The sequence below is a fragment of the Ciconia boyciana genome, chromosome 1, assembly GCF_034638445.1.
Source record: "Ciconia boyciana chromosome 1, ASM3463844v1, whole genome shotgun sequence".
Classification (NCBI taxonomy): Eukaryota; Metazoa; Chordata; class Aves; order Ciconiiformes; family Ciconiidae; genus Ciconia; species Ciconia boyciana.
Genome location: NC_132934.1, coordinates 87921535 through 87949200, shown reverse-complemented (window position 1 = coordinate 87949200; position 27666 = coordinate 87921535). Strand labels below are relative to the sequence as shown.

Sequence of the window (27666 nt, the reverse complement as noted above, 5' to 3'; positions counted from 1 at the left end):
CAAGAAAACTTTTCAAGCAACACAATTAACAAGCAAACACCTCTATTAACCCACTTTCATATAGTTAACTTGATTTTGTTAAGAACAGGTTTTATTTAGTTTCAAATAACAGTCAGAAAAAAATTAAACACACCAACTGTGAGCAGAAATATTTGGCTGACTTTTGAAAGTGTCAAGTAAGTAACCTTAAGAACAGAGCTCGGGACACCAGAAAGGAAAAATAGGGTGCCAAAATACGTTTGCAGTATCAAATTGTGTTTGGGGGTAGGGGGGTGTTTTTTTAAGGAAATTAAGCAGCAGCAATCACAAAAAATTATGACAATCATTTTAACATCCCAGTGATTCAAAATGGTAAGGTTGGAGCTTTACATCCATAAAGAGACTCTACCATTTGAGCTAATAGAGGATGACAGCCTCCTGCTATCAGTTACTATGTAGGTCAACATCAGAGGAAGAGAAAAATACCTTGATAGGGTTTCACACGTATCAGCTTGCAGCAGAAAAAAAGAGACTCCAGCTATAGTTCCATATTATATTTAAGCTGATTAATACCTAGCTATTGCAAAGTGAAAGGTCCCACTCAACCTTGCACCAGCTCTGGCACTTGTCAGTAGCTGGTGAACTGATCAAGGGTCTTAAGACAGCAGACTATCTGGGGGCTTGGTAGTGCTCGCCTGGATACTTGTTTGTCCTGACATTTTTTGCATGGGGTTAGCTCCCCAGATTAGCTGATGGTGGGGTCAGATGACAGCCAAAGCTAACACGTGTAAAGAAGCAGGAGCAATCTTCCCTCTAGGGAAGAGTCCACACAGCCTTGCCTTAACAGAGCCTGCCAGAGACAAATGTGTAAATTGTCGCTTTAAGGTAACAAGAAATGAAACTAACTGTAGAGCTTGGAAGTAAACAGTCAAAGCCAACAGTAACAAGGCAAAGATCTACTGGAAACTGAGGACTATTGGATAAAATCATGGCAAGATAAACAAACTGACTGGACAACCCACACAACACCTACAGCAGTGATCACCAATGCAAGCACAAGCCGTGGCAGGTTGAGCTTTGGGAAGTTCTTCTGACAAACTCAGAGGGGACCCATCTGCAGACCCAACTTCCAGTCGGAGAAGAAATGACACTGCCTTCACTGTATGCCCAAGGTAGAGAAGTCCACTTGTGTGGATGGGTAAGAGAATATTCCTGGATGATTAGAGTTGCCCACCATCAGCATGGGTCCCCTCTCCTGATCACCAGCCAGACAGTGCACAGGAACACAGCTTTCCTGGGGTTGGTGCAGTGAGTCACTGATGACTAGAAAATTAGTGGTTCTGCAGAAACAAGTCAACTAGCATGTGAATGATGCTTGTATGTCCACACATGCTGCTGATTTATTAGGTTAAAGATCGGTTGTGTATAACTGCAGCATTAATAATATGATCAACAATAAGAGTTGGAATATTGGTTTATGTAATAAAGGATATTATAACTCTATATTCCTTGTGTTGGTCCCCATCTCTGTGCAAATCATTCTTCAAGTTTCAGGGCTTTAGTTGCCCTACAGAAACAAGCTCCCTTACTCCTTATGCTGGTACTCAGGAGACCAGGCAGCAAGCCAGTCAGCCAGTAGTCAGCTGAGCCAGCTGAAAAATCACTGATCATTTCAGGCCAAATCAGGTCTAACTGGCTGACTGCCCAAACACTGCTGTTGGGCCAAAGATATAAAGCAAGATTAAATGGCTGGGAACACAGCAGAACAGTACATGAGATTCAAGTGTTATAGACCTGCATGTTCAGGGATGTGAACCCTGATGTCTGCGTTCAAAAGGGGTACCACAGTAAGTATGGTAGCTCCCTTCCTATTACACCAAGAGTCTTCTCAGAAGCCTGATCTCCAGTAGTAAACCCCAAGACTCTCACCAACTCAAGAAAAACAGCTGGAGAAAGTTAGCAATTTAAAGCAGTAGCCATGATATTAGTATGGTCTTAGTCTAAAAATCCTCAATTGTTCAGAAGCAAAAATACATGTACAGAGAGAAAGGCTACTGCAAAGTGAAAGTAGCAAATAGCATATAAGGTAGACTCAGAGATGGCAAACTTTCAGGTAAGCAGATGGCACTAGACTTCTCTGCAGGGGAAACCCTCTGGCAGGTCCTACAGAGCTCTAAGGAATTGACTACCCTCACACAGATATTCTGTCGACACAAGCTACCGCATTTCCATAATGCTATTTTACTCACTCAGCCAGAGTTGCTTTGCACATCCCAGAAGCAACAGTGCTTTAAATATCCTATTGGAAGTTCACATGTACTGCTCAGATTTATCTTCCTCCTCCACCTACAACTGTTACCATATAGCTATATGGTAAATTGATACCTGTATATCAATGCATTTAAAATAAGAATAGTCAACATGCATGGTGCCATAAGCCATGCACTAAAATTTTGTATGGCAAAGAGCTTGAAGAGGAAGAGGAGGGGAAAAACCCTGGGATTTACCATATAAGACTGACATGAGCTCTTCATTACAGAGGAACAAATACTACTAGGGGTGTGCAGCTTAGTCCAAACACAGGTCTACAGCAATTTCTCTTGACTTGCTCCTCTTGCCACCAAGGAACAGTTATGCACAACCGTCCTGGCTAATACAGCATCAGTGCTAGTCAATTACTCTTGCTGTGTCATGGGAGCAGCATTTGATTTGTGTGAAAGACAGATCAGCTCCTTGCACCGCAGAAGTGGCAAGATCATACCAGTCACCAGCACTCCCTTCCCTCTATGCAGCAGCAGTTTAAAATGTAGTCCTGCTTCACAGAAACTGGAAGAATCATGAGGCAACAACAGGAAAAAAAATTAATTTGAACTCAGTCTCAGAATATCAATAGCTTTCAGAAGGTATTTCATGACATGTTGTGAGAAAAACCCAGACAGGACAGGAGCTGCAGGCAATATTCTGTTGTTAAACACAGTCCTTACTTATTCCAGGGGAAAAAAACCAAATATATATAGCACTTACTGTGATTCAAAAGGATTTCATATAAGAGGACACAGACTGCAGAGTGGATATAGTTTTAACAGTAACATTGGATTAATTAAAATTAAAATACTCTATAAAAGTTCTTCTCCCATACAGCACCACTGGGACCAGTTAGAAGGAAAGCAAAGCAAAGCTTTATACCTCTCTACTTGGCAAGTCAGCCAAAACAGTAACCAGAGATAGAGCAACAAAATACCTGGAAATCATGATGTACAATCTAATCTGCACTGTTCCACTGAGCAAAACTGTATCTCATTACTCCCAAAGTTCTTTAATCTTGTCAATAAAGCAGAGGATGAAAGACAACTGTGTGACAAATTATCTTGCCTTCCAGGTGCTTTTAATAAGTTTCCACATTAAAATAATCCACCCTGCTAATAAACTACACAATTTTGATTTGAGACAGATAATTGGAGTTTTTTCCCATTTAAAAAAAGGCCAGAAAAGCAACACTGGATCAGTAACTCCCCACCCAAAAAAATGTGAACAATGCGAGGCTCACACTACTCAGTGCATTTATGACTACGGAAAGCAGGTTTTTGCACATCAGAAGATAATACAGTCCCCATCACAGAATCACAGAAAGGCTGAGGTGGGACAGGACCTCTGGAAGTCATCTGCTCCAACCCCCCTGCTCAAGCAGGGCCACCTAGAGCCAGTTGCCCCAGACCACATCCAGACAGCTTCTGAATATCTTCAAGGATGTAGATATCATTACCATAAATTATGCAGTGGAGTTTCCTCGTATGAGTGAACTGCAGAGAATATGAGTGATAAGCTTCACTCTGGAAAAGACACCTTCCCAATTGCAACGTCTTCCCAACTGAGTAAACAATATTGTTGACAACCAACTAGGTTAGTAAAATCCAGCACGTAGTCGAAGGAATGACTGACCCGTAAACAAGGTAAGGATGTTAGCTTCACAATGGTAAACACAACAGAATGTAAAAAAGTATAAAAGAGGAAATTGTGATGATTAAACTACTCTTACACATTACAATTAAGTCAGCTAAAGATGACTTGGCATTCTTCGGGAACTGCTAAGCAGGTCTTTGTTCATATATGTCTGCAATAAAAATATTGTCAGGATACAAGAAGTGAAACAAAATACAGCAAATGAGCAATGTTTCAGTAGTATATACATCTAGAACTCTAGTACAGTAGTACATCTAGTATATAGATCTAGAACTACCATGGATGTTTTTCATAAACCTATGATAAAATTAACAGATTAAACTAAAGCAATGAAATGTTGATTAACAGCTATCAGTGCTATTTCCAGCATCAGTTAAATACTTCAATATTAAAACATTTCACAAACTACATATACAGGCTTCAGATGTATGCAACAACAGGTGAGGTAGACACAAACTATTCTTGACACGACCAAGACAGAAAATATACAGAAGTACTGTAGCCCAGAACATGAATCTAGAACAACAGAAAAGCTGGGGATATAAAATCTCAGCAGTTTGATCTTTGAATTGTCTTCATCAATAGAATTTCATATTTTTCAGATAGCTTTATAAACAGTACATAGTATACATTGTGTTATCTTCCTCTGTTAATGTGCTTAATGCAATCACACATACATCCAGCATGTAGTCAAATTTCTTCTTTCTCCACCACCGCTGTAGTCAACTTTCTAAATTCCCAGCAACAAAATGCAGTTCACGGACAGCTGTAGTCATATATTTGATTCCTCTAAGATTAAATTAAAATCTGTTTCATTAGCTCAAATGATTATGGCAACTTCCTTACCTCTTTCATGAAAAAGAGGTTATTTCCTTAACAAATATTATCAGTAATATAACAGTACATAATTAAGAAAGAGATGACTCAAACATGATAACATTGTTGATTTGACTAATGGAAGCTCTGAAACTACAAAACCACCCACAACTCTTTCCTTCACTGACTGTAGGCAACAAAATCATGTTTATTTTGAGAACTTCAGACCCAAGAGTTTCAAACATATTGGTCCAGAGTAAACAAGTATTCAGTCCCAAGATCACCAAACCAAGAGATGCAATCCTTTACGAGCCAAAGTCCAGTGTGAGCTTGGGCTCACTCCAAAACCAAACTGTTACGTTATAAGAGGATACTGTAAGCCACAAAAACTAAGAAAAAAGAGTGAAATTGCTGAGACATTAATTCAAGAGAAAAATATTGACTCAAAAAGGCATAAGATCTGAGAAAAAAAGTGGAGTTGGAATATGTTGACTCAGCAAGATCAAGAATCAACCCACTCCAAGAATCAAAGGAGGTTGATATTTTCCTACCTTACACCTTCCAGGCCAGCAGAGACTCATCAAGCTGGTAAGCACATTAATCCTCAGTAAACAGCCTAACTGGCTAGGCTACCTGCATGAGCCAGCAAATAATTGTTGTGTATCTCCTGCTTGAAGAACCTCTGTGTATGCTAGAAGATGCCGAACACATACTCATGCCAATTTTATAGAGAAAGACTCTATTTCTGAAGATTAATGCTGTGGCACAAGGTCATATCCTTGCAGCCATTGTCATACATGGAAGTTAGTATTAGTTGGAAGTTCTTTCCAACCCTAAGGTAAAGATGTTGCAAAATCAAGCACTCAGTCTAGGAAATGGAAGCTTAATTCCCTCCCTTATAAACATTATGTCACCTTCAGTCATTATCATTTTGGATTCCAGAAAGAATGGATGGGAGAAACAACAAAGAACACAAAACATGGTATTTAAGATGGCTGTCAAAGCCTAACGTAGCTTCCCTTCTTGAGGATTTCTTAAGTTTTGTGGAGGCTTTTCTTTACTCTTGCTTCTCAGAGGTTGAAGTTCAGTCATTCTTGATGGGTTAAAAGAAGATGAGTCAGTATTAGCCACCTGTCACCACAATGTGTTTCGGGACCACACCTAGCCTTTGTGGGAGAAAGGCTGGGGCAAAGATTATCCATGGTCTGAAAAACAGCATGGCATAAAGGAACATAAGAAAAACTTCTGGGTTACACTTTCCATGCAACTCCTCCTATCCTTCCCTCCCCTCCCAGCTTTCCCATCTCCACACAGCAGAGAAGATGGTGATGCTGTTTTGAATGTCTTGGACTACACCACCATTGAATAGCACCTGCCACCTCCACAGCCCTGTTTTATTTCAACTGTTGAGCACTGAACTGAAAACAGTAGGGTCAAATTGCTAAAAATAAGTGACCAATTCTATAAAAAGGAGAGGTAGAGCAGAAACTGAAAATAAAATATAAAACCAAAAACTGTCTGCCACAAATGTTTTTGAACAGTTTGATGTAAATGTAAGGCTTTCTAAATCTCAAAAGGCATTCTATTTTAAGCATTATTGAATCACCTGAAAGCTGGTGAGGCAAGGATATGGCTGATGCAGTTTAAGGCAATTTTTCAAGGCAGCTTGGAAGAACTCTACTTACAGCCTGCACAGGTTCCAGAATTTTTTCTTATTAACAGAATTCAGATAGAAAAATGTTAAGTATTAAATTTAAGGAATATTTTAATTTTTTTATGCTTACTAGAACACTAGACAATATTACATAGTTTGCTTTTTTCTAAAAATTCCATACTATGAACCCATGAAGGTTCAAAGCAAACTTGCTAGGGAACCAAAGAACAGCAAGTAACTAGGACTTATTCAAAAATTATACACACCACTTTGGAGTTCAGGCTGGTTGTTGGTTTGTTTACTTGTTACTGTATGAAAAGAAGCTCCCATATTTCCATGGGCTTTTTCCTTTTAACCTCAAAAGGCACTTTAAATTTTCCCAGGATTACCACTGGCAAATTCTAGAGTATGAAAAATTTTGAAAAAAATTACATACCTTAATGGAATAAATCGCAATCTTGTGCTGGGGATTGATCAGGTGACTTGTGTCAGTATCTGAACCTCCCAGAACCAGTAAAGGTGGCATTTTCTTTGCTGTGCCTTAAGTTTCTCCTGCAAGTGTTCCTGCAGGTTACATTACCACTTGAAACGTCACATATTTCATTGAGCATAATGATTCAGGCATCCTTCCAAATTGACACAAATATGTCAAGGCTCATTTTTCCTTGTAATAGCAGCAGACTGGATTATCAAGTCCCACTGTAGTGTGACGGCTAGATGCTACTCTGAGAAAATTATGTCTAAAGAGGGGAGAGGGGGTGTCAAGCAAACAACTATGCATAACTGCAAAAGCATATCTATCTGAATAAGTTTAGTGCTCAAGTGATTTATAGAAACCAAAATAAACATATCAAAAGACTACAGATGTATAAAAACCAGAGCAAACCAAGGACCTGAGGTTCACATGTAGTGTTAGTAACACAATCTCAAAAATTCTGTTGTTACACAAACACATACAAGAACAAAGTAACCATTAGGCATTTGACTTTAGGAGTCAAACTGTTCCCATTGTCTACTCTGGCCAGCAAGCAGCTATCAAATGCTGCAGTGCCAACACAGGACCGGGTAAAAGCCAGCCAGAAAGATTCCAGGTTCTCTTTCATCACTGGTTTTGTTGTTGCTGTTTTTCACATCAAGTAATACCAAGAATGATGGGGTAATGGGGGCTGTGTGGTTTTGGGTAGGGTTTTTTGGGGGGTTTTGGTGTTGTTTTTATAAAAGAGCTTCCTTTGGTTACCAATACAACTTTGAATTATTCCCAATCGTTCTGTTCACCAATATCACCACAAGAAAAAGCTGAACCAAGTTCATAACAGAAGTTATTTATAAAAACTTGCAGTAGAATATCAGTCACCTCATTAGCCATTGGTTTTGAAGTTTCACATGCAAGTATTGAAATGACAGCAGTGACAATGGATTATCCACTTCACTGTGCAATTTACAGATATCACATATATAGATAACTTGGTATCCTTCCATAGGTATCAGTCCCTCAATATGTGAAAGTTCCCAGACATGATATAAAACTAAAAAAAAAAAAATTCTCAGCTATCAGGGTGACAGTGCAGTCAAGTTCCCTTCCATCATCTGTGATGCGAATTAGTAATTAATTTCACATACAAATAGGCATAACATTCACACTCTATGAACTTTTAACTGCACTGATCTGGACCAACTTAACAAGTGTAACAGTTAGTAGATCCAACTTGACTGTTTTTAAGTACCTAAATCAGTATTTTTAACAGTTCAGAGTAACAACAACCAGTTAAAATAATGTGCAAGATATAGTGATAAAACTGAAGTTAAAAAATTTGTTTACTTCTTAGCACTATTTCTCATTTGTTTTGATTTTTCCCATTTGCTGGAAAATGGCTGTTTCACAGACCCATTAATATTTTAATTGCCATGGATTCCACTGTCTCTAGAAGGTGGAATTATTCACAAAAGTAGAAATTTTAATTCCTTGAATACCCTTTGTAACATCAGAATTCCATGATGCAGAAGAGCCCACTTACCTCTCTGCAGTATTTTCTTCTCCAGAACACTGTGCATTGCAATTCAGAATTCAATACATGCGTTACTTAATAATTTGGAGAACACTTTCCACTCAAATAGAAGGCAACGACAACAGAACAGATGCCTTTAGGAAACTAAGGATGTGTGATTATAGCACCGGGAAAACAGACACATGCTTGCATCATCTGCAATTATTAAGTTTAGAATTAAACAGTCTTCAGTGTTTCCAAGATAAACCTGATTAACAAGAGATTTAAAAGATCACTAGAAACATGTTTTTTGGTCAAACTAGTTCACACTACCATTTTTTTCAGGATTGAATATTCAGGCGAGAATATTGTATCTTATCCAGGAAAATAACTCCCCTCTTCTCTAAGAGGCATCTTTCCCACTACTTTTGCCATACCAAACAAGCCCAGAGAGTGGTGGGTGTTTTTTCAAATTTTGTTTATAAAGCATAGAGCAAATTTTATTTCATAAAAGAATGAAAACAAGCAGAAAGTTTGTGGTCCAGAAAGTCAGCTCTGGATTATGATTTTTTAAATATACTACAGAAAGGGTGCAAGTATTCTGGAGCAAAAGCAGATCCCCTAACTTGCATAGGGAAAATAGTAAATAGCACTCAAAATGCAATACATTTGTAAAGATAGCAACATATCCAGAAAAATCTGCTGAGGACAGTACATGCTGTAAGCTATCTTACTAGGCAACAAACCTAAACGAGTACAACCCACTGTATTCAGCACAAGTTTACTTATCCAGCAGGATATTCAGAGCAAGAACACGGCAGATGTGATCTTCCCCTTCCCATTTAAGGGCTATGCTGCTCAGACAAACAAGATGTTTTTCTTACCCTTTGTGAGCACATTCAGTTTGATCCAATAAAAAGTAAAACTGATTAGTTTGATTTACCACTGATGGTCAGCTGCTCGTAAGCGGCCTTACTGTACACTTCAGCAATTGAAATATGTCAGCAGGTTCCAGAAAACTGACAAATTCCCTAGAGGGAGAAACTACTTATACAGCTTACCTGTGCAAACTTCAAATGCCTTGCTGACCTACAAACAGTGCTAAACCTCAGCTGAGATGAATGTCATCTTGCAAAAGTCTTCCAAGTTGCTACCAGCACACATTAAATGTGGAAATTGACACTTCTGCATGCTGATGTTAATAGACACAAAGTAATCTCATTTAAGAGCTCTTAAATCTTTACACAACAAGAAAATACTTTCATCAGATGCACTCCCTTAAAGCTGTAATTTTGCTCATGCCATACTGATCAGATTACATAATGTTAAGCCAAATGAAAACCTCAAACTTTCTCTGATTCTATTTGAGAGAGAAAATAGCTACCTGTCCATTGTAAGCCTCAGTGGCAGCACTACAGCAAGGAGTTGGGGAAGCATTTACAAAATCCTCTGGTGGTTTAAGAGGTGACTAACAAGTAAGAAAGCACATAAAACACTAATGAAACTAATGCTGAATACCGTATGCAAGGTAATCCAGTTCATGGGTTTGCATCATAAGATTATTTAAAAAAATGAAGGCAGCAATACAGAATCATAAATATGATTCAACATTTGGGCAAATAAATCCTGTAAGGAGCAGAACTAACGTAGCCCCGTATTTCATACATCAATGGCCTTTAGCTTTCTGTCCCAATGTTTTCTACCACTTCGATAATGCAGCCCATTGCTATTGGCATCCCATAAAACCCAGCTCTTTCCTGCCACAGTGTTAATTTCCAACCACCCTTCTCCAGCAATCAGTGAAGAACAGAGGACATGTACCATGGCCGGTTCAGAGTTACACTTGTGCAGACTGACTAGCAGCAGACCAAGTATCACAAATGACTCGGGCTCATAGCTGTGATTCTTCCTTCAGTCCTGTCCCTAATTAAGGTCTCTTTCACCCAGCACTGGAGACACACACAAGATACAGAAACGTACTTATTTTGACAGGTGACCCTTTGCAGCTGAGAGATGTTATGGGGAAGAAAGAGGGAACAGAGAACAGAACAGGGTCATCGAGCACTACAGGTGAACATATGGCACAGCCAGGTAAACTTTGTTTACTTAGGAGACAAGGCTAAAGATAGCTTTAAAAAGCAGTCTCTAGCTTAGAAAAGAAGGTTAATAAATAACTTAAACATATCTTCTCATTTTTTTTATTATTTTTTATTTTTTTTAAGTTTTAGAAACACCAGTATACCTGGTTGGGTACTCAAAAAACAAGAATGGAAGGTAGCAGGGAAAATTATCTCCCTTACTTTTAGAGATCTTCAAATACTAGATAATACAAATAATACAGAACCTCCAGATCTTTGAGTGAATGGATGAAGCTACATAATTTGCTCTGTACAAGACACTAGATCAGACAACAACATAAAGACAAAAGGAATCAAAACCCTACAAATTTCATGAGCAAACGTATATTGCAAGAACTCAGTACTGTGACAAACAGCTGCCTACCCATCAGACCAGACTTTTCTCAACATTGAGAGCTGCAATAATGAAAGTGTGGGATGGTAGAATAAAAGTGCTGGTCATGTTTTGGACTTTATGGGCTTCTTAAGGAAGGACATGAGAAGAAAGGTGTTACAAAGTTTTTCCTCCCTGCCCATATTCAGTCTCAGTTCAATTGTCATGAAAACCTGTACACATACAACACATGATGTCACCAAACCTGTAATTAGTTTTACATTCATTTGTTGTAAGGAAGCAAAACCCCATAACTCAGAAATAGGTGAGTAGGATCAAGATGTTTGTATTTACTACAGGAAATTGAGAGGATCAGAAGATGGGAGAACTCTTATAGCGCAATGTGCCCACAACTAGCCATGCTGCTTACTATTGCCTACACTGCTACCATCATCAAGCAACCCACATTTATGCTAAAGTTCTTTTGAGATTTTAATCTAGAAAACTCCAAATGAACCAAAAGTGCTACTGCCTCCCACCCACTAGCTGGCCTAAATCCAGCCAGCAGACTTTCTGCAGTTTTCCCACGCCTGACTTTTCCAGCATGTAGACAAAGTGTAGATGATGCAGAAAACCAACAAGTTAAAAAACTTTTTTTTTTAAACTGGAAAGGATAAGAACTGGAGAACACAGGCTCTCGAGTCTTCTCTCTCATAATACAGGAAATACTTTGACAAACTGGAGTACAGCAAGATAACTTGAAGAAAGTAGCACTCTACATATGATGTTGGCTGTTCAGCAGATGGGGGGGGAGGAGGGAGGACATCTAGACAGATGGTCTATAATTTGCATTTTGTAATTCAAAGATGAAAGCATTTCTCAGCCTACAAAATGCACTAATTCCAGCAGAACCTTAGAAATAATACAAGCAGGTTCAGGAGAAATTAAAATTGAGTTTAAGGGTATAATGTGGGGATTCCAGAAGCAAGCAAGGAAAATCAAATTTCTATAAATCTCCAAGTACCAACATTATTTCTCAAGCCTCTTCTCAAAATGGAGTCCAGAATAGAGAATGACATGTGGCTACTAAAAACTCCAACTGAGAAGTCTCCAGATAAAGATGAGCAGTGCTCTTGCAACAGCTTCAACAGTTGAAGACTGACACCAGACAGTTACAACTTCTTTGCCCTAGACATAGGAGATGCTTCTGAGCCCTGACTTGGAATGCACTACTGCTGCCCTCTTCAGCTCCATAGGTGTCACCATGAGAACCTGCATCTCCTGCATGTTGCACCCTAAAATCCCCCTGCTTCTAGATCAAGCACCTCAGCTTAAACTCAGAGTCCACATTCCACAGAGCCTGTGGAGGCTGCTCTGAAGACAGGCTCAATTTCATGCAACGAAAAATTAGACAAAGCAGGAGTTGGGGCCCAGGCCCTACAGCGGCTCCTGATTTTTCAGGAGAAAAACCAGGTTCTCCAAATCACAATACCAAATACTCTTAATTGCACTAATGAGCTGTGCCTCAAGTAAAGGTGAGGAAGGAAGAGCAAAGAGTTTTATGCACTTTTATACTTAATGGCATGGCAGAGGTTGACAGGAGACACTGATCCCACTGAGTAATAGAGGTTAAATTATATCCTCTGCCCACTTCTACTATGGCTAATTAAGTCATACAGACAAGAGAAGATAAAGGTATTCAAAAGAAGCATATTAAGCCTTTCATGTTTCTTTTAAAAAAATTGCAGGATTTAAAAGAAGAAATTAAGACTGAAAGCTCTTCAGAATAATTTTTGTTACCTTCACCTCCTAAGGGTAGAGACAGCAGCTACTACTGCCATAGAGACAACCATATATCGAGCAACAGACGAAAGAGCACTTTTAGACTATCGCCATACAGCTGATGACCCACAACTGGTCATATCAGACTGCTGAACTTATTATCTTTGCATAACACAGAAGTCATTATTCCTTAGCTTCACAGAAACAAAGTCAAAGGCATGATTTACCTACCTATATGATTTACCTATCTATACCTACTCACACACAGAGGCCAAGGCAGCTGCGGTGGTCAGTTGTATTAGCAGCACCTGCTATCAATCTGATAACATGAGGGTTGTTCGGGGTTTTTTTTAGCACAGGCAGAAATCATTACTTGAAGTAATACACAGGAATTTAGCACCTGAAGATGCAGCTCTGCAAATTCTGAAGGACTGAATTGTTGGCACAACAGTAGTCCAAGTGCTGTTACAAAGTGGCTTTGCAGCTTTGAGCTCATAAAATTACGTTATTTGTTGCCTCTAAGATTAATGTACTTTTACCACTTAACTTTTGTCAAGTAATATAAAGAGCAGCTGCTTGACACATCACTAAAGAAACAAGTCCACTCAATTTCCATATTACAGATAATCTTATTTCAAAAAAATCTCATTAATCAAGGAGATTACAGGGCATCTGGCATTCTCACTCATTTACATTAGATGCCAAGAAACCATAAGAATGTTTTGGTTTGGTTCCAAAGCTATCTTTCAGACATGGTACTGCAGAATAAAACACCTGAGATAGCTGGAAAGTAACTGGGTAGTGAGAAACACCTTAATAGTTTTTGTGTGGCAGGGGAGATGCAGAAGTCTGGGAGAAGTAACAGTTATCTAAAACCGTATAACAAATTTTAAATGACACCCAAGTTTGTTTGGCAAGATGTGTCTTCAAAACAGTGCTGCTCTCTTTCCAGAATCTGCAATATCCTATTTGAAATGGAGAGAAATTAATCTTTGGGAAATGAAATCGATTTCAAAAAGCATGTGTATGCACATATCTTCACAAGTCCTGGACTAGCCTTTTCCACTCTCCCTCCTCCCAGAGGCAAAATTTTGCAGTACACCTTTCCAACATTACTAACCCATTCCCCATGCATTTCCTTGGACGTGCACACGAGGAGCTTACCCATGAAATGAACAGCTAAAAATGAGTATTAAGTTGGACTACACCCCATCCATTTCCCAAAATATAAATTGCAGTTTTATTCCAGATTTTAACCATCTTCTTACAAGAAAGTTGTTTTTCTTTGGATGACAGGCAAGGACACTGTAATTCTTGGAACAAACCATGAGGAAGGGAGTTTCTCCCCCCCTTTTTCTGCCTGGAAGGGGAGAAGGGAAGAAGGACGGGAGCAGTAAAAAAACCAAGTTAACGGAAGATGTAAAGTTAATGCCACCAAGGGGTAACTACTGTAACGATAATAATAAAAACACTCAAGAATGTCAAGGGGGCCCAGGGGAAGAGGTGGGAAAGTAATGTGAGGAATACAGAGAAGGTCCAGTGAGAACCATTGTTTGTACACCCAACACTAGAGTACGGCTGCATGACAACCCTCTACCTACATCATCGTTGTATTTTGCTAGAAGATAGAAATATTAATATCCTCCGATAGCCTACAAAGCTCAAAATTTAAGGGGTAGGGAAAAATGAGCATTAAAATATTATAGCCTATATACCAAGGGAGCAGCATAACCACGGTACGTAGTTTTTATTGTTCGATAGAGGTCAATACCAACATTTACAGAAGAAACACTTTCCTTTAGTCAATAAATCAACACACATGTCATTTCATGATCAAGTGTATACTTCATATGAATGACCTTTCATCTGATTTCTTCTGAAGTCCCACAATTGTTGGAAAGACAGCTTGTCAATCCATCATCACACTTCACATTAGACTGCATCCTCCCTTTTTATTACTGGTAGGTTATTTTCTCTTGATCTTTTGCACCATAACTCCTCAGTGCCATCCGAAAAACACCACCTATAGAGCAGCTGACACTTGACTTTGCTCCTTGATAGTAAGCTGAATGAAGCTTTTCATTCCGAAGTGAGATAACAAGTAATCTAGAATTCACTACTGAAGACCCTTTACTTTCTCAAAACACCATCTGTCAATGTCCCTGCAATTCAGAAGCATGAACTCAGCACTGAAAACAGCAGCAGGTGTTTTTCCTTTATGGAAAACAGTCACCACATCAGCACCAGGTGAGCAAGTTGCCTGTTGATAAGACTATGTGGTAATAAGCCAAAAAAGTTGCTCCAGAAGTAAAGTACGTAACCTTGCTTCACAATGCATATTGTGCCATTCACACAAATGTCTTACAAGCAGGTTAAGCAGGAAGGCTTTTTTAGTAGTTAAGACATGCCTGGAGTAATCCATTCGTTTGCAGGGCTAAAACAACAGAAATAATGTCTATTCTTGCTCAAATAACAACTCAAAAGGCAGCCATAAAAAAATGGTACTTGACAGGGACAATTTTGGGTGGGGGGCAGGGGGAGGTACACACATTCGTAGCTTATGGAGGAACTATAGGAGAATTAACCGACGACAGGATAACCACTTCTTTTAAGAAGAGATCCCAAACAAGCAAAATGCATTTAGCTCCGACAGTTTTAAGTTACTGCTTATCTACACATGACAGACAAGAGTAGTATGCACTTTGTATCATTACTAAAGCTGCAGCCTCAGTAATTACACTTAAAGAGGAAACCTGAAAAGGACCCACATAAGTAGGTTAATCAAGAGCATCACTCCAGACCTATCAACAAACTCCTTTTTCTATGGCCCATCTACTGGGTAACACAAGGTATAACAGTCACAGCTGGAATTTTGAAAATTGCTGCTGAACATCTCTTTTCATTTCATCTGTCTTCTATTTCAGAACCTGATTTTGCCTGCATGTACCAGAGTGATTGGGAAAGCTAAGAAATAAGATCACACAAAAAAGACAGTGAAAGATGAGAACTTCAAAGGCATATTAGAGAGTGTCTAAACCCATGTTTTGTGCAGCATTTAACCACACCAGCAATTAACATCACAGACAAAAGAAGTCCTTGTTAAATATTAAGCATCTGTGCCCTTTGAGTTAGGGAGACAGAGCTCATGATAAGTGCCCCAAGACAAAAATACCTTAAGGAAAAATAACACAGTATGCAGGTAGTCTTTATAATTCATAACAGATTAATAAAAAAGAGCCAATTATATCCTCTCCTTTTAATCCAGCACAAATAACCTTTAAATAATTCTTATATCATGTCAACAGAATATATTTTAAACTGTTCTCAAAGCAACACTATCAGCATAAGTAACCTTTCTTTAAATTTCACTGTATTACTACTTTCAGGATTGAAGAGCATATATTTTATCATCCGTCATCATCACATTTTACACATCTTTGACAGTGAAGAGAGATCAGTCAGCTTCACTATGATCCAGGCGCTAGGGCAGGATTTAAGCAATTAATGTATGTTAGAAGCAAGTGTCCTGTAAACCCCTCATTTAAGTTTTTGAATCTCAGTTTTGAAGGCTTAACTTCACATGACCCAGTCTTGAACATTTAGAGGCTTGCACTGCAGAAAGCTTTAGGGGGCCCCAAAAAGCTATCAACAGCATGACATTTACCCTTGTTACTCTTAACTATTATTTTATCTCCAATTTCTCTACACTGGCAAACACAATTAAGGAAACTTAGCCACCAGCACCTCCAATTGTCTGGAATAACATTATAACAAGTGATTTTTAAGGGCCAGAAAAGGCAATTATACCATCTACACTAGTTCTGTGTCCTGCACACTGTAGGCTGACTGCCTCTGGGTCACAGCATGAAGTCTTCATCAGATCAAAGTTCTCGCTATCCAGCAACAAGCAGCTGTTTTGAGTAAGCACATAAAAGCTACAGAAAAGATGCAGCAGTTTTTCAGTCAGTTATACCATCTCCACCAATGCAGTAACTTAAGTCCCTTTTTTCCACGACTTACCCAGGGAATTAGCTAGGGCGAGAAAAATAAATCAGTCACTGGAGGAGAGCTCGTATTTATCCTCCCAGCCCTCACTAGCCAGAAGGCTAAATTCACACTGGAAAAGAAAACATGGAGCCACAGCTACGTGGAGGCAGCTGGAGGACACAAGGCTAGCGCTCAGAAGTTGATACACGCTGGGAAGACACGAGGATGTCGGAGAGAGGAGCGACAGCAGTACGGGAAGGACCTGTTTTAACGGATCTCCCTTCCACCCGGTCCTGCTCCCACGGGGACCCGCTCGCGGCCACAGCGGCAGCGCCGCTCCCTTACCGGCGAGGAAGGCACTTACCTGTGCCGGTGCTCGTCGTGCCCTTGCCCGTGGATGAGGAAGCCGCCGGGGTTCTTGCCCCCTTTGCTGGTGTCCACGTGAGGAATGAGCACATCCTCCAAGCCCAGGTCAAAGCGCTTGTGCTTCGAGGAGTCGGGGAGGAAGAAGAACGCCCCGAAACACAGGGTGATGAAGGCACTAAGGATAAGGAGCAGGATAAATTTTTCGGAGAGTCTCAAGGTAGCCCTGTGGTGCGGGAAGGCGGAGGCGCCCAGGTTCAGGGGTGGCAGCCTCCGCCCGGAGAGCGGCAGCAGGGCGGGAGTGGTCATCCTTCCGCTAGCGACCACCCCGCGGGGCACGGCTCATCCCCTCAGCCCCGGCGGAGGGCGGCCCTGGCGGCGCGGGCCCGGCTCGGCTCGGCCGCCTCCCGGCCCGGTGCGGGGGCTGGGGGCGGCTTCACCATCCTCCCCGCGGGCGCCGGGCCGCGTCCCCCCTGGCCCACCGAGCCACCGCGCGGGGGGGAGGGGAGAGGGGGCCGGGCCGCGCCAACAGCCCCCGCCCCCCCGGGGGCTCGGGCCGGGGCGCGGCCGCCCCACTACCTGCGTGCCCCCCCTTCCCGCGCCCCGGGGCCAGCAGGGCCCGAGCGGGCGGCTCCGGTCAGCGGCGCTCCCTGAGCTCCGCGGCCGCTCGGCTGGGGGACGCCGCCGGCAGCGGCAAGCGGCACCGGGCTGCTGAGGGCCCGGCCTGGCGTGCGCCGTCCCTCCGCCCGCGTCCCCTTGGCTGGGCCGGGCGGAGGCTCATCCCCGCCGCGCCGCCCCGCTGCGAACGGCGCCGGGAACGGCCACCGCAATTCCACTCCGGACCCTCTCCCCGCCCCCACGGCGCCTGCGCGGCAGCGGCTGGCGCAGGCGCGCTGGTGAAACCGAGGTCTCGGGGAAGCCGCTGCCAAGAGAGCCCCGCCCCTCCCGCCGAAGGGGCCCCGCCGAAGGGGCGGGGCAAGGGGTGGAGACTGCCCGCGCCGTTCACCGAAGTAGGGGGCGGCCCGGCCGGGGTGCTCTGGCAGGCAGGGCAGGCAGGAACAGCCAAGGCCGGGCAGCTCGGCGCCGCTGCTGCGGCCTCCCCAGCCTCCCCGGCGGCTCGGCGTTGACCCCTGCGGGAAGCGGTGTCTTGCCGCACCGCTGCGGCAGCGCCGGTGTCGCTCTTGGCCGCGCTGTCAGCCGGGTCGGTGGCGCCGGTGGGGGTGATTAGTCGGGCAGCAAAACCCATGGTGTTTTTTGGGAAACGTTGCGCCGGACCGCGTAATCGTCCTGGGGACCTCTTAAGGTAGGGCCTGCCCCCGTGGAAGAGCAATGGCTGTCTCCGGCACGACAGCTACACCAAGCTCTGATGTGAGCACACGTAACACATACTGGTACCCTACGAAGGGATCAGCCTGTGCGTCCCCCGGTGTGGTTGTTTTGGTTTATCTTAGGGGATCAGCCGGGACAGCAGAGCACACTGCCTGGGACATCTGTCCTGTGACAGCTGCGGGCTGAGAATCTGCAAGAAATCCTGCCAGATCTAGTGACTTTAACTGTTTGAGCCACCCAGCTCCCTGAGCCGCTTTAAACCTGTGGGAATGTTAAGTCAGAAGTGCTATGAGAAGGGGCATAGATGAAGTGACGGGCAGAAAACATACCTGAATTACCCTTCACAAATATTAAACGTGACCGTTTTACCCTGCTCAGTCATGCATTGCTGCCTGCACGTGTGCACAAGCCAAAGCTCCCCAGTTTGTAAAGGGTTTCATGCAAAAGCAAACAGAAAGGTCAGGTAAAGGCCTGGGCAAGGTAGCTGCAGAAATCAGATTCAGAGGAGTTGAGTTAAAATAACAAAAGCAGGTCCATAAGTTTGGGAGACAAGTTACATCTCCAACTCTTTTCAAAGTAAGATGTTTTTCACTTTTTAAAGATTTAACAAGATCACCGGACCCTTGAGTACTCCCAGATTATGGAGAGCAGAGTGTGTTTAGTGAACTTGGCAGACAAGGTTGAAACCCAGCCAAGGAAATGTAAAGGCAGGGGAGAGGACAGGTTGGTTCAACCTGCTGAAGTGAAGTTAGCTGGGCTGGAGAGGACTTGCAAGGTGGAAGGCAGTGTCCACAGACTGTGGTAGGACTGATATGATGAGAAATGAGTGGAAGTGGCAGGCAGCAGCTCCCTGCGGGGAACCCCCAGCCAAGGGGTGAAGAATCCAGTCTACAGGTATAAATACACAAAGAAAGCGGGAGAGAAAGTGTTGAGGCATGTGTCCTGCAGGCAGACAGAGCAGGCACAGAGCCACGAGTGGCTTCCACTGCCACTAATGCTGTCAGTGCCCATGAGTGGGGTGCCCTTGATCCCAGTCACAGCAGCTGCTGGTATCTGAACAGAGCAGGTTTGATAACAGTAATACCAGGCATTTAGGTCTGTTATCACTCTTATACTTTGCTTTAAATATTTTGAATCTTTGGGGAATTATGCTGGCGTGTGAAAAAAATGTCCCAAGTCTAGCTGGACACAATTAATGAAGGTTAGTGCTCAGCTGCTGGTCTGAAGTGTGGTATTCTATGGAAATTAAGCCCTCAAGAGAGGTTAATTTGGGAGGATTCCAGGGAGGGAAAGCAGCTGAGCTAATAAAAAAACTTCTGATGGTCGATGTAGTGGCACAGGTGTGGGTGGGTCAAAAAAATCCAGATTAATAAACACTTAGGGTCAGTCAGGTTATCTGAAGTTAACTGATCAAGGTGAAGGAGACCATCTTCTTCTACACAAGACTAACTTTTCCACTCTGATCACTCCCTGTGTCCTCACATCCAAGCTATGAATCGCACCTTGCTGGATCTTTTTGCATAACGTATCAGAGATAATGGCCTTTCCCATCTGTCCACCCAGCTAAACTCTTCCAGCAACTTATATTTTTGCTTCCTCTTCTCTGTTTTTTACAGAGAAGACCCACAACAATGCCATGCAGCAGACAGCTGGACCCTGCTCGCTAGCCTTGCACTAGTAAAAAACAGGATAAAGTGAGAAACTCTGCCATGAGCTGATAAAAACTAAAGAGCCAGTGTGGGACAGAGATATCAAAGAGAGGGCATACACAAAAAGAGCTGCATTATCAATGATCTTACAATGCAATCCAACCAGTACAGCTACTAAACCTAACATTTTATGTTGTTACTACAGGATCAACAGGTTTCAACTGGTCTGTTGGCCATTTCAGTTGTCTTCTAGTTTTGATCTGGTAAAGTAAAATATCTTCAAATATGATCAAGTCTTCACTTGTTAAATTGCTTTCACACATAGTCTGAAAAAAAAAAGATCAGCCCATGAAGGCTTTTGTTCTTCAGTCTTTTTGCCCTTTGCTTCACTCTTCTCTGCCAACTGCTAGTTTTTGTTTTGCTTTAAAAGACTGAGCAGAAGCTTCCAATTTATTTGTAAAATGTTTCTTTGTGTTTAGCTCATTGCAAAAGAGTGACATTTCTGTAGGTTTTGTAGTTTATGATGACCTTTCCAAATTCTAAAGCATCTGTGTCTAAATCATGAAGAAGTTTTGTATTTCTACAATTTTGTGCTTCTTTTGATTTCCCTACTCTTTACAAAGGTCTAGGAGTAATTTTTCATCCTTTGGTTCTGTCATACTGGGTAATATGCATATCCCTGGAAGTCTGCCAGTGATTTTCCACACTGCAGTGGTGTTGCTCTGTAGCTGAACAACATTAAATACAGAACTATATTGAATTAGTTGTTTTTGTGAGCCTGTGCTATACTATATAGATTCTGCATCTATTAGTGCTTTTCTCAGAGATGCCCAGAACATTCTCAGAAGTGTCTTGCACTGAAACCTAAAGGTTTTCACAAGAACCAGGAATTGCCTGTACTCACTGCCTTGTCTTTAATCAATTACTAATGTAACTGGGAGCTTGAGGTGCAAACGTGCTTGATTGTCAGCACTAAAGTCACTGTATTTCCACAAGCCAACACTTCTGGAAAGTTATTAGGGTAGTTCATATTTTTCAAAGGTAGACAAAGTAAGTCCTGTGGAAGTACAGATCCATATCCATGTATTACTTCTTTATTCTTGAAATTACTGCAGTGATCCCTTCTAGCATCACAATCTGGGCACATGGTCTGCAATCATTATTTGCAAAGCTGCTTCTTCAGTTTTCTCCCAAGCACTTTCCAGTCTTTTCTCTGGCCCCCAGGTTCCATGGAAAGTCTGACACAGCTCAAAACAGCATTCATGTCCTCTAGGACCGGATAGTACCTGGGGTCCGGTGAGCACACTCTTTGTGAAATCTAGTGGCTCCTGTGACTCTGTCTTCATGTGACTCTGTCTTCATCCTATCCTTCCAATCATTACTTTGGAAGAGAATCTTCACCCACAGCCAAGCTTTGCTGCAAGACTGTGGTATTTGGCCCATTTCCCTGCTCTCTATATACCTCCTCCCTGTGTTGCTGAATGTATGTAAACATACATTTTACTATTATTTCTATGTGGACAACTCACAAATCAACCTCTCCTATTCAGATCCCATTTTGTTCAAAACAACCCTTACCTTTAGATCTTTATGAGAAAGACTAGCCTTGCTCATCCTCAATGTGGCTATAGCAGGATGATTAATACTGCCCTAATCTCATTCTCCTATGTCCTTTCTTGATTGAGGTGGAGAACACAATCTTCTCCTAATTCAGAGCCATAACCCATGCATGCATGCAGACCCATGCAACCCATGCATAACTTCTGCTCTGAATTCTCCCTAAATCCTCACATCCAAGTTCTGAATCACACCTTGTTGAGTTTTTTCTGTGTAACATATCAAAGATATGGACTTTCCCATCCATCACCTCAGCCAAACTGTTCCACCTAGGCATTGTCTTGCTTCCTTGTATATGGTTCTCACAAAGGCAGTCTTGCACCTTTCAGGTCCATTCAAAGTGCTTCTGGAAAGATAATTTTTTGTGTGCAATTGCCCTTGCTGTGTCACTTCAAGCTTTGCATCCTCCCAGTCTTTCCTGACATGCCTCCCCCTTCTCGTAGCATTTCTGATTCATCACTAAGACACCAGGTCCTCTTGCACCCAGTTGGCCTATAATATCAGCCTCCAGCACCTATTTATTAACGTTTCAAGTACTTCTGTGTTTTCTTCTGTGCTTCCCTAAGGCATGAAAGGACTTGCACATCAAAAAGGAATTTGGGAACCATGAAAGAGTATTAGACTATACCAGTAAATTTGCAGCTATGAAAACTGAACTTGCTCATGGCAACTTCTGTACAGAGACACAAAATGGGCATAAATATCAGACTGTAAAAGCAAATGTGAGATCTACGAGTGTGTATTGGGATCAGCAGCAGCACTGCCATTCTTTGGCTGAGAAAGTGGAAGTAAGTTTTCCAAAGATGCTCAGAAAAAAGGGCCAAGAGCTGCATGGCTTCAGGACCTTGAGACCAAATAGTTGCCTGTAGTGTGCACTGGGAGGACCATCCTTAAATTATTGGAGTTTGTTAAACATATGGAAGAGATTGTGTAACAAGTTAAATATATCATCTGCATGGTGGTCTGGGTTTGCATATGATGGGACTTGATGACTGAGGTTGTCCCTGGAAATAAAAACCAAGCTGACCATTCAGATGGACACAAATCTCACACATTTGATGTTTTACATGCAAACACAATCTGCTTTAAAAGAAAAACAGGATTTATGCCCATTTGTGCAATCCTAAAAATAGAATTGCTAAGACATCTTTACGATAATGGAGATGAGAAATTTCTAAGTAAATAAATTACAGCTTCCCATTGCCAAAAGTTTATTACAGAAATGAGTCAAGATAAAGATTTTCAACATTATAAAAAACAACTCAGAGTCCTCTTAGAAACATAATTAAAAAACCTGTCACCCATTGCCACAGGCATACTATGATGGACAACACTTAACAGTGGCAGATCAATCAGTGTTTGAAAGGCTCATGTTTTTCTTAAAATTCCAGCCCAGGTCTGCTAACCACTACAGGGGAGCATGAAAATCAGCTTCATATTTCATAGTGAAGTGTTCTTCCATTCTGGAGAGGGCAGATTAAAATTTGGCTAGGAAAGAGAGAGATTCGCTTCCTTACAGCTATGTTTTGGAATATCTGCATGTCCCTGTCCCTGTTTTTCTACACAGATCTTCATGCCTGTCTCAGTAAGCCTCCCTGCAGGTGTATGGGCCCAACTGCACTGATTACTTTGCAGAACTGGGGGTTAGAAATTACAAAGCCACATGCTTTATAACTGCAAACTCACTAACTTATCCCAGTCTCATTCAATGATGTTCTCCTTCCCAGCAGGACCCATCTGTCACCATTTCGCTAACTCCATGTTTTAATGAGATCCAATTTCACTCTTTGCTTTCAAGTGATTTTATTCTGTATCTGTACATTGAAAGAAAAAAAAACGTTTTATATTAAAAGAAAGTCAGTCATAAATATGTAGAAAACTGAAGGGCCCCTGCATATATTGCCATTTGACATTTTATCATTGCATTGTTGATAGTTCTGCATTATCTTCATTCCATGCTAAAAGAGAAATTAAAAGACATTTCTCTTTAGAAAGAGAAAAAAACACGAAAGAAAAATGGACATTCAAGTCTAAACTGCCTTAGAACTACAACAAGCTGATAAGCCAGACCTTTGGAAGCCTAATCTTCAGGTAAAATGTTCTCGATCAGCTCATGCTACTGAATTAGACACAGTCCATGGACAGTCAGTGAAGAATTCTGCTGTTAAAGGAGAATATACCACTTGATATAAAAATAATAGAGCCAGCTCTCACATTAGCAGCTTCCTTCATTAGCCCAGCCACAGGTCCGGAGGGAAGAAAGGCTCTACACAAACAGGAGCTCTCCCAGGCTATACCTGTATTACCTTTATACCCGGGATCTCCTAGGCTAGCTCAAGCCTGAGGGTGGAGTTGAATGCATCAAGGCAAATTGACCAGACACAGTAGCTGCGATTTAGCATGATACGCCGTGGACTATATGAGGTTCATGTACCAATGCTCCCTTGTTGCAAATGAATCAAAAATGCCAGATCACGGGCACCATCATCAGCTACAGCGGGCAAATGCATGACTTTGTTGCATGGATGCTATGCTCAGCCAACAAATTCCTGGCATACTTCCTGGCATTTACCTAGCTAACTGCAGACTGACATGTGCAGCAGGGAAAGCCATGTAGCTCTGCCCCAAGCATTGTGCTCATCCTTGCTACCTTGTGAAGCCATCAGGGTGCCTATCAGGACTGGCAACAGTTAAGACAGGGATTTCCCATCCACCTCTGTGCAGGTTGAAATTCAAGCCAGCGGAACTGCTTTCCATGAAAGATTATATTCATCACCCAAACACAAAGCCTTCTCTTGATTTGTCAGTCTGCCCATTACACTTTTCAATAATCCTCCCCCTCACTTACCTAATACTTTATCCCTCTCCCCCATCATTCCCTCCCAGTCATCTAAAGCCACCCAGCCCTCAGGTGGCCACCATTCTTCCTTCCCACAGTCTCTGAGCTGAGTTTGTGCTTGGGTCTGTAATTACACATACCCAAACAGCAGGCTAGCACTGCAGGTCTTCCCTGCAGAAGCTGCAGTGGAAATTTATCCAGCAAAGGCCCTACATGATGTCTCCAAAGTGCCTCTAGTTAGCAGCTAGGATATGCCTTATGCACCTTCTAATATCCTCCCCACTCCCACTGCATGAGGCTTTCTAGCCACAAATCCCAGCAGATCCCTGCCTGTATTCCAGCTCTGCCATGTGAGGGTAAGTAGCCTCCCACTGCTGGTCTGGGATTTCCCAGATGTACATAGGTGTATGTGAGTAATAAGCGTGAGTTTTTGGATCATTCTGTATTAAGGTATGAATCAAAGTCATACATACACAATGAACCCAGCATTTCCTGGAAATGCTGGTCAGGCTCATCTGACTGAATAGCAGACAGATGGTAACTGAGTCCAGTGCATCCTCATGGCGGTAGCTGTACTTGACAGGTATGCAGCAACTGCGCAAGGTGTGTGTTTGAAACCATCGTGACTTCCAGACATGCAGCTGCCCAGCTGGAACAACTATGCAGGAGACTTGCAGCCACCTGGATCTACTAGATACACTTAAAAATCCTCCAGTTCCAGCAAGTTTGAAATTCTGGATACCAAAACAGAGCTTCTCTGGGGAAATCTAGGCATGTGACAACAGGTGAGGAAAAAAGGTGTTTCTGCTGCTGCCTGCACTGGTTGTGGTGACCAGTGTTGCCACTTGTCCTGGTTTTGGCTGGGATAGAGTTAATTTTCTTCCTAGTAGCTGGTATAGTGCTGTGCTTTGGATTTTAGTATGAGAATAATAGTGATAACACGATGATGTTTTGGTTGTTGCTAAGTGGTGTTTACACTGGTCAAGGACTTTTCAGCTTCCCATGCTCTGCCAGGTGCACAAGAAACTGGGAGGGGGCACAGCCAGGATAGTTGATCCAAACTGGCCAAAGGGCTATTCCATACCATATGACATCATGCTCAGTATATAAACTGGGGGGGAGTTGGCCGGGGGGTAGGCGGTCACTGCTCAGGGACTGGCTGGGCATTGGTCGGCGGGTGGTGAGCGGTTGTATCACTGTTTATTTTCCCTTGGGTTTTGTTCCTCTCTCGCTCTCTTGTTGTTTTCCTTCTCATTATATTATTATTATTATTATTATTATTATTATTATTATTATTATTATGTCTCAATTATTAAACTGTTCTTATCTCAACCCACGAGTTTTCTTACTTTTGCTCTTCTGATTCTCTCCCCCATCCCACCGGGGGAGGAGGGTGAGCAAGCAGCTGTGTGGTACTTAATTGCCAACTGGGGCTAAACCACAACACCACTGTTGATGGAAATGCCCACAAAGATTAGACTGGGAACTTCTGCTCTACTCTATCTATGATTATATACCTTCACTGTCATTATACATTCTCTTTCTTTTCCCTTCCAGAAACACACACACACGTGCACACACTGACAACTAAGAACACCGAGCCATCTCTCCTCAGGAAGAATGAAGCCAGCTTCATCCCTTCTCTCTCAAGCATGAATAAAAATCCGCTGATCTTGCCTGAACATCTTCAGAGCTCTGCAGCTAGTGCTTTCATGCCTCAGAGAGCCTATCCAGCCTCCCTATAAATGCTGCGATGGAAATTTATGTTCCATCCAATAGTTAAATAACCGCTGGTAGGTTATTGTGTTGTACTATCACTAGATTTTCACATACTCCTTCATGGATAGAGGCAGAGACTAAAGTCAGGCTGAAAGACAGCAGCATGAGTGCTGTGCTTACTGTTTATGTTTTTCTTTTTGTTACCTAAAATTTGCATTAAATAAGACTGGAATGCAATGAAGTCCTTAAAGTGGAAATCACAAGTCCCAGTAAATATAGAAAAAAGAACAAGGCAGTGGAAGATGATGCCAGGTCCTGCACTTGGGTCACAACAACCCCATGCAACAGTACAGGCTTGGGGAAGAGTGGCTGGAAAGCTGCCCAATGGAAAAGGACCTGGGAGTGTTGGTCGATAGCCGCCTGAATATGAGCCAGCAGTGTGCCCAGGTGGCCAAGAAGGCCAATAGCATCCTGGCTTGTATCAGAAATAGCGTGGCCAGCAGGACTAGGGAAGTGATTGTCCTGTACTCAGCACTGGTGAGGCCGCACCTCAAATAGTGTTCAGTTTTGGGCCCCTCACTACAAGAGAGACATTGGAGTGTGTCCAGAGAAGGTCAACGAAGCTGGTGAAGGGTCTAGAGCAGAAGTCTTATGAGGAGTGACTGAGCGAACTGGGGTTGTTTAGTCGGGACAAAAGGAGGCTCAGAGGAGACCTTATTGCTCTCTGCAACTACCTGAAAGGAGGCTGTAGAGAGGTGGGTGTTGGTCTCTTCTCCCAAGTAACAAGCCATAGGACAAGAGGAAACGGCCTCAAGTTGTGCCAGGGGAGGTATAGATTGGATATTAGGAAAAATTCCTTCACTGAAAGGGTTGTCAAGCATTGGAACAGGCTGCCCAGGGAAGTGGTTGAGTCACCATCCCTGGAGGTATTTAAAAGACATGTAGATGTGGTGCTTAGGAACATGGTTTAGTGGTGGACCTGGCAGTGCTAGGTTAACAGTTGGACTGGATGATCTTAAAGGTCTTTTCCAACCTAATGATTCTATGATTCTAAGATGTTGGATGAAAATTACTAACCTGAGTACAGAAAAACCACAATAAAGAGAAAGTTCCAAAGTCTCTGGGGTGGCACTGTGTAAATCACCTGGCAGCTTTAAAAATTATGAGAGATGCTGATGAAATCTTGAAAAAGTTCAGATTCAACCAGCACTTTCTGTTGTACATGAAAATCATTAGGGCTAGTAAAACAGATGACGATTAAAGGAATGGCACTGGTTTGGGGAGTATTGGTTGCATTTTGTATAGGGAGATAAAGGGGAACATTGTTTTGAAATGATAATGCAAAGGTAGGAAGAACATTGTGTCCACAGGAAGAAATGCTACCCATTTGCTCAGTAGGAGTTCATAAAAAAAAGAAGAACCAGGATTTTTTTCCCCACCCTGAAGAGTTTTGTTGTTCGTTGTGATGGGTTTTGTTTTTTTTTTTTTCCTTTTTTTTTTTTAATCAGGACTATTCATTAATGATCAGAAAACTTG

At 42.2% G+C, this 27666-nt stretch overlaps 1 protein-coding gene and 1 long non-coding RNA gene across 9 annotated transcripts in view; one reads left to right on the top strand and one right to left on the bottom strand.

Moving 5' to 3' along the window:
- Positions 1-17841, bottom strand: part of MAN1A2 (mannosidase alpha class 1A member 2) — a 144660-nt gene extending 126819 nt beyond the window's left edge. For all 8 annotated transcript variants that reach the window (XR_012045357.1, XM_072880738.1, XM_072880757.1 and 5 more), the window contains exon 1: positions 16979-17841. Coding sequence is in view for 7 of the 8 variants with exons in the window: in XM_072880738.1 (XP_072736839.1) it covers positions 16979-17286 (308 nt within the window). In the remaining variant the exon portion in view is untranslated. The remainder of the gene's footprint in view (positions 1-16978) is intronic.
- A 184-nt stretch (positions 17842-18025) lies between these two features.
- Positions 18026-26255, top strand: LOC140646705 (uncharacterized). Its single transcript, XR_012040528.1, has 3 exons — positions 18026-18280; positions 24995-25196; positions 25969-26255. It is a non-coding gene; the product is annotated as an uncharacterized lncRNA (long non-coding RNA).
- Positions 26256-27666: the final 1411 nt, after the last annotated feature.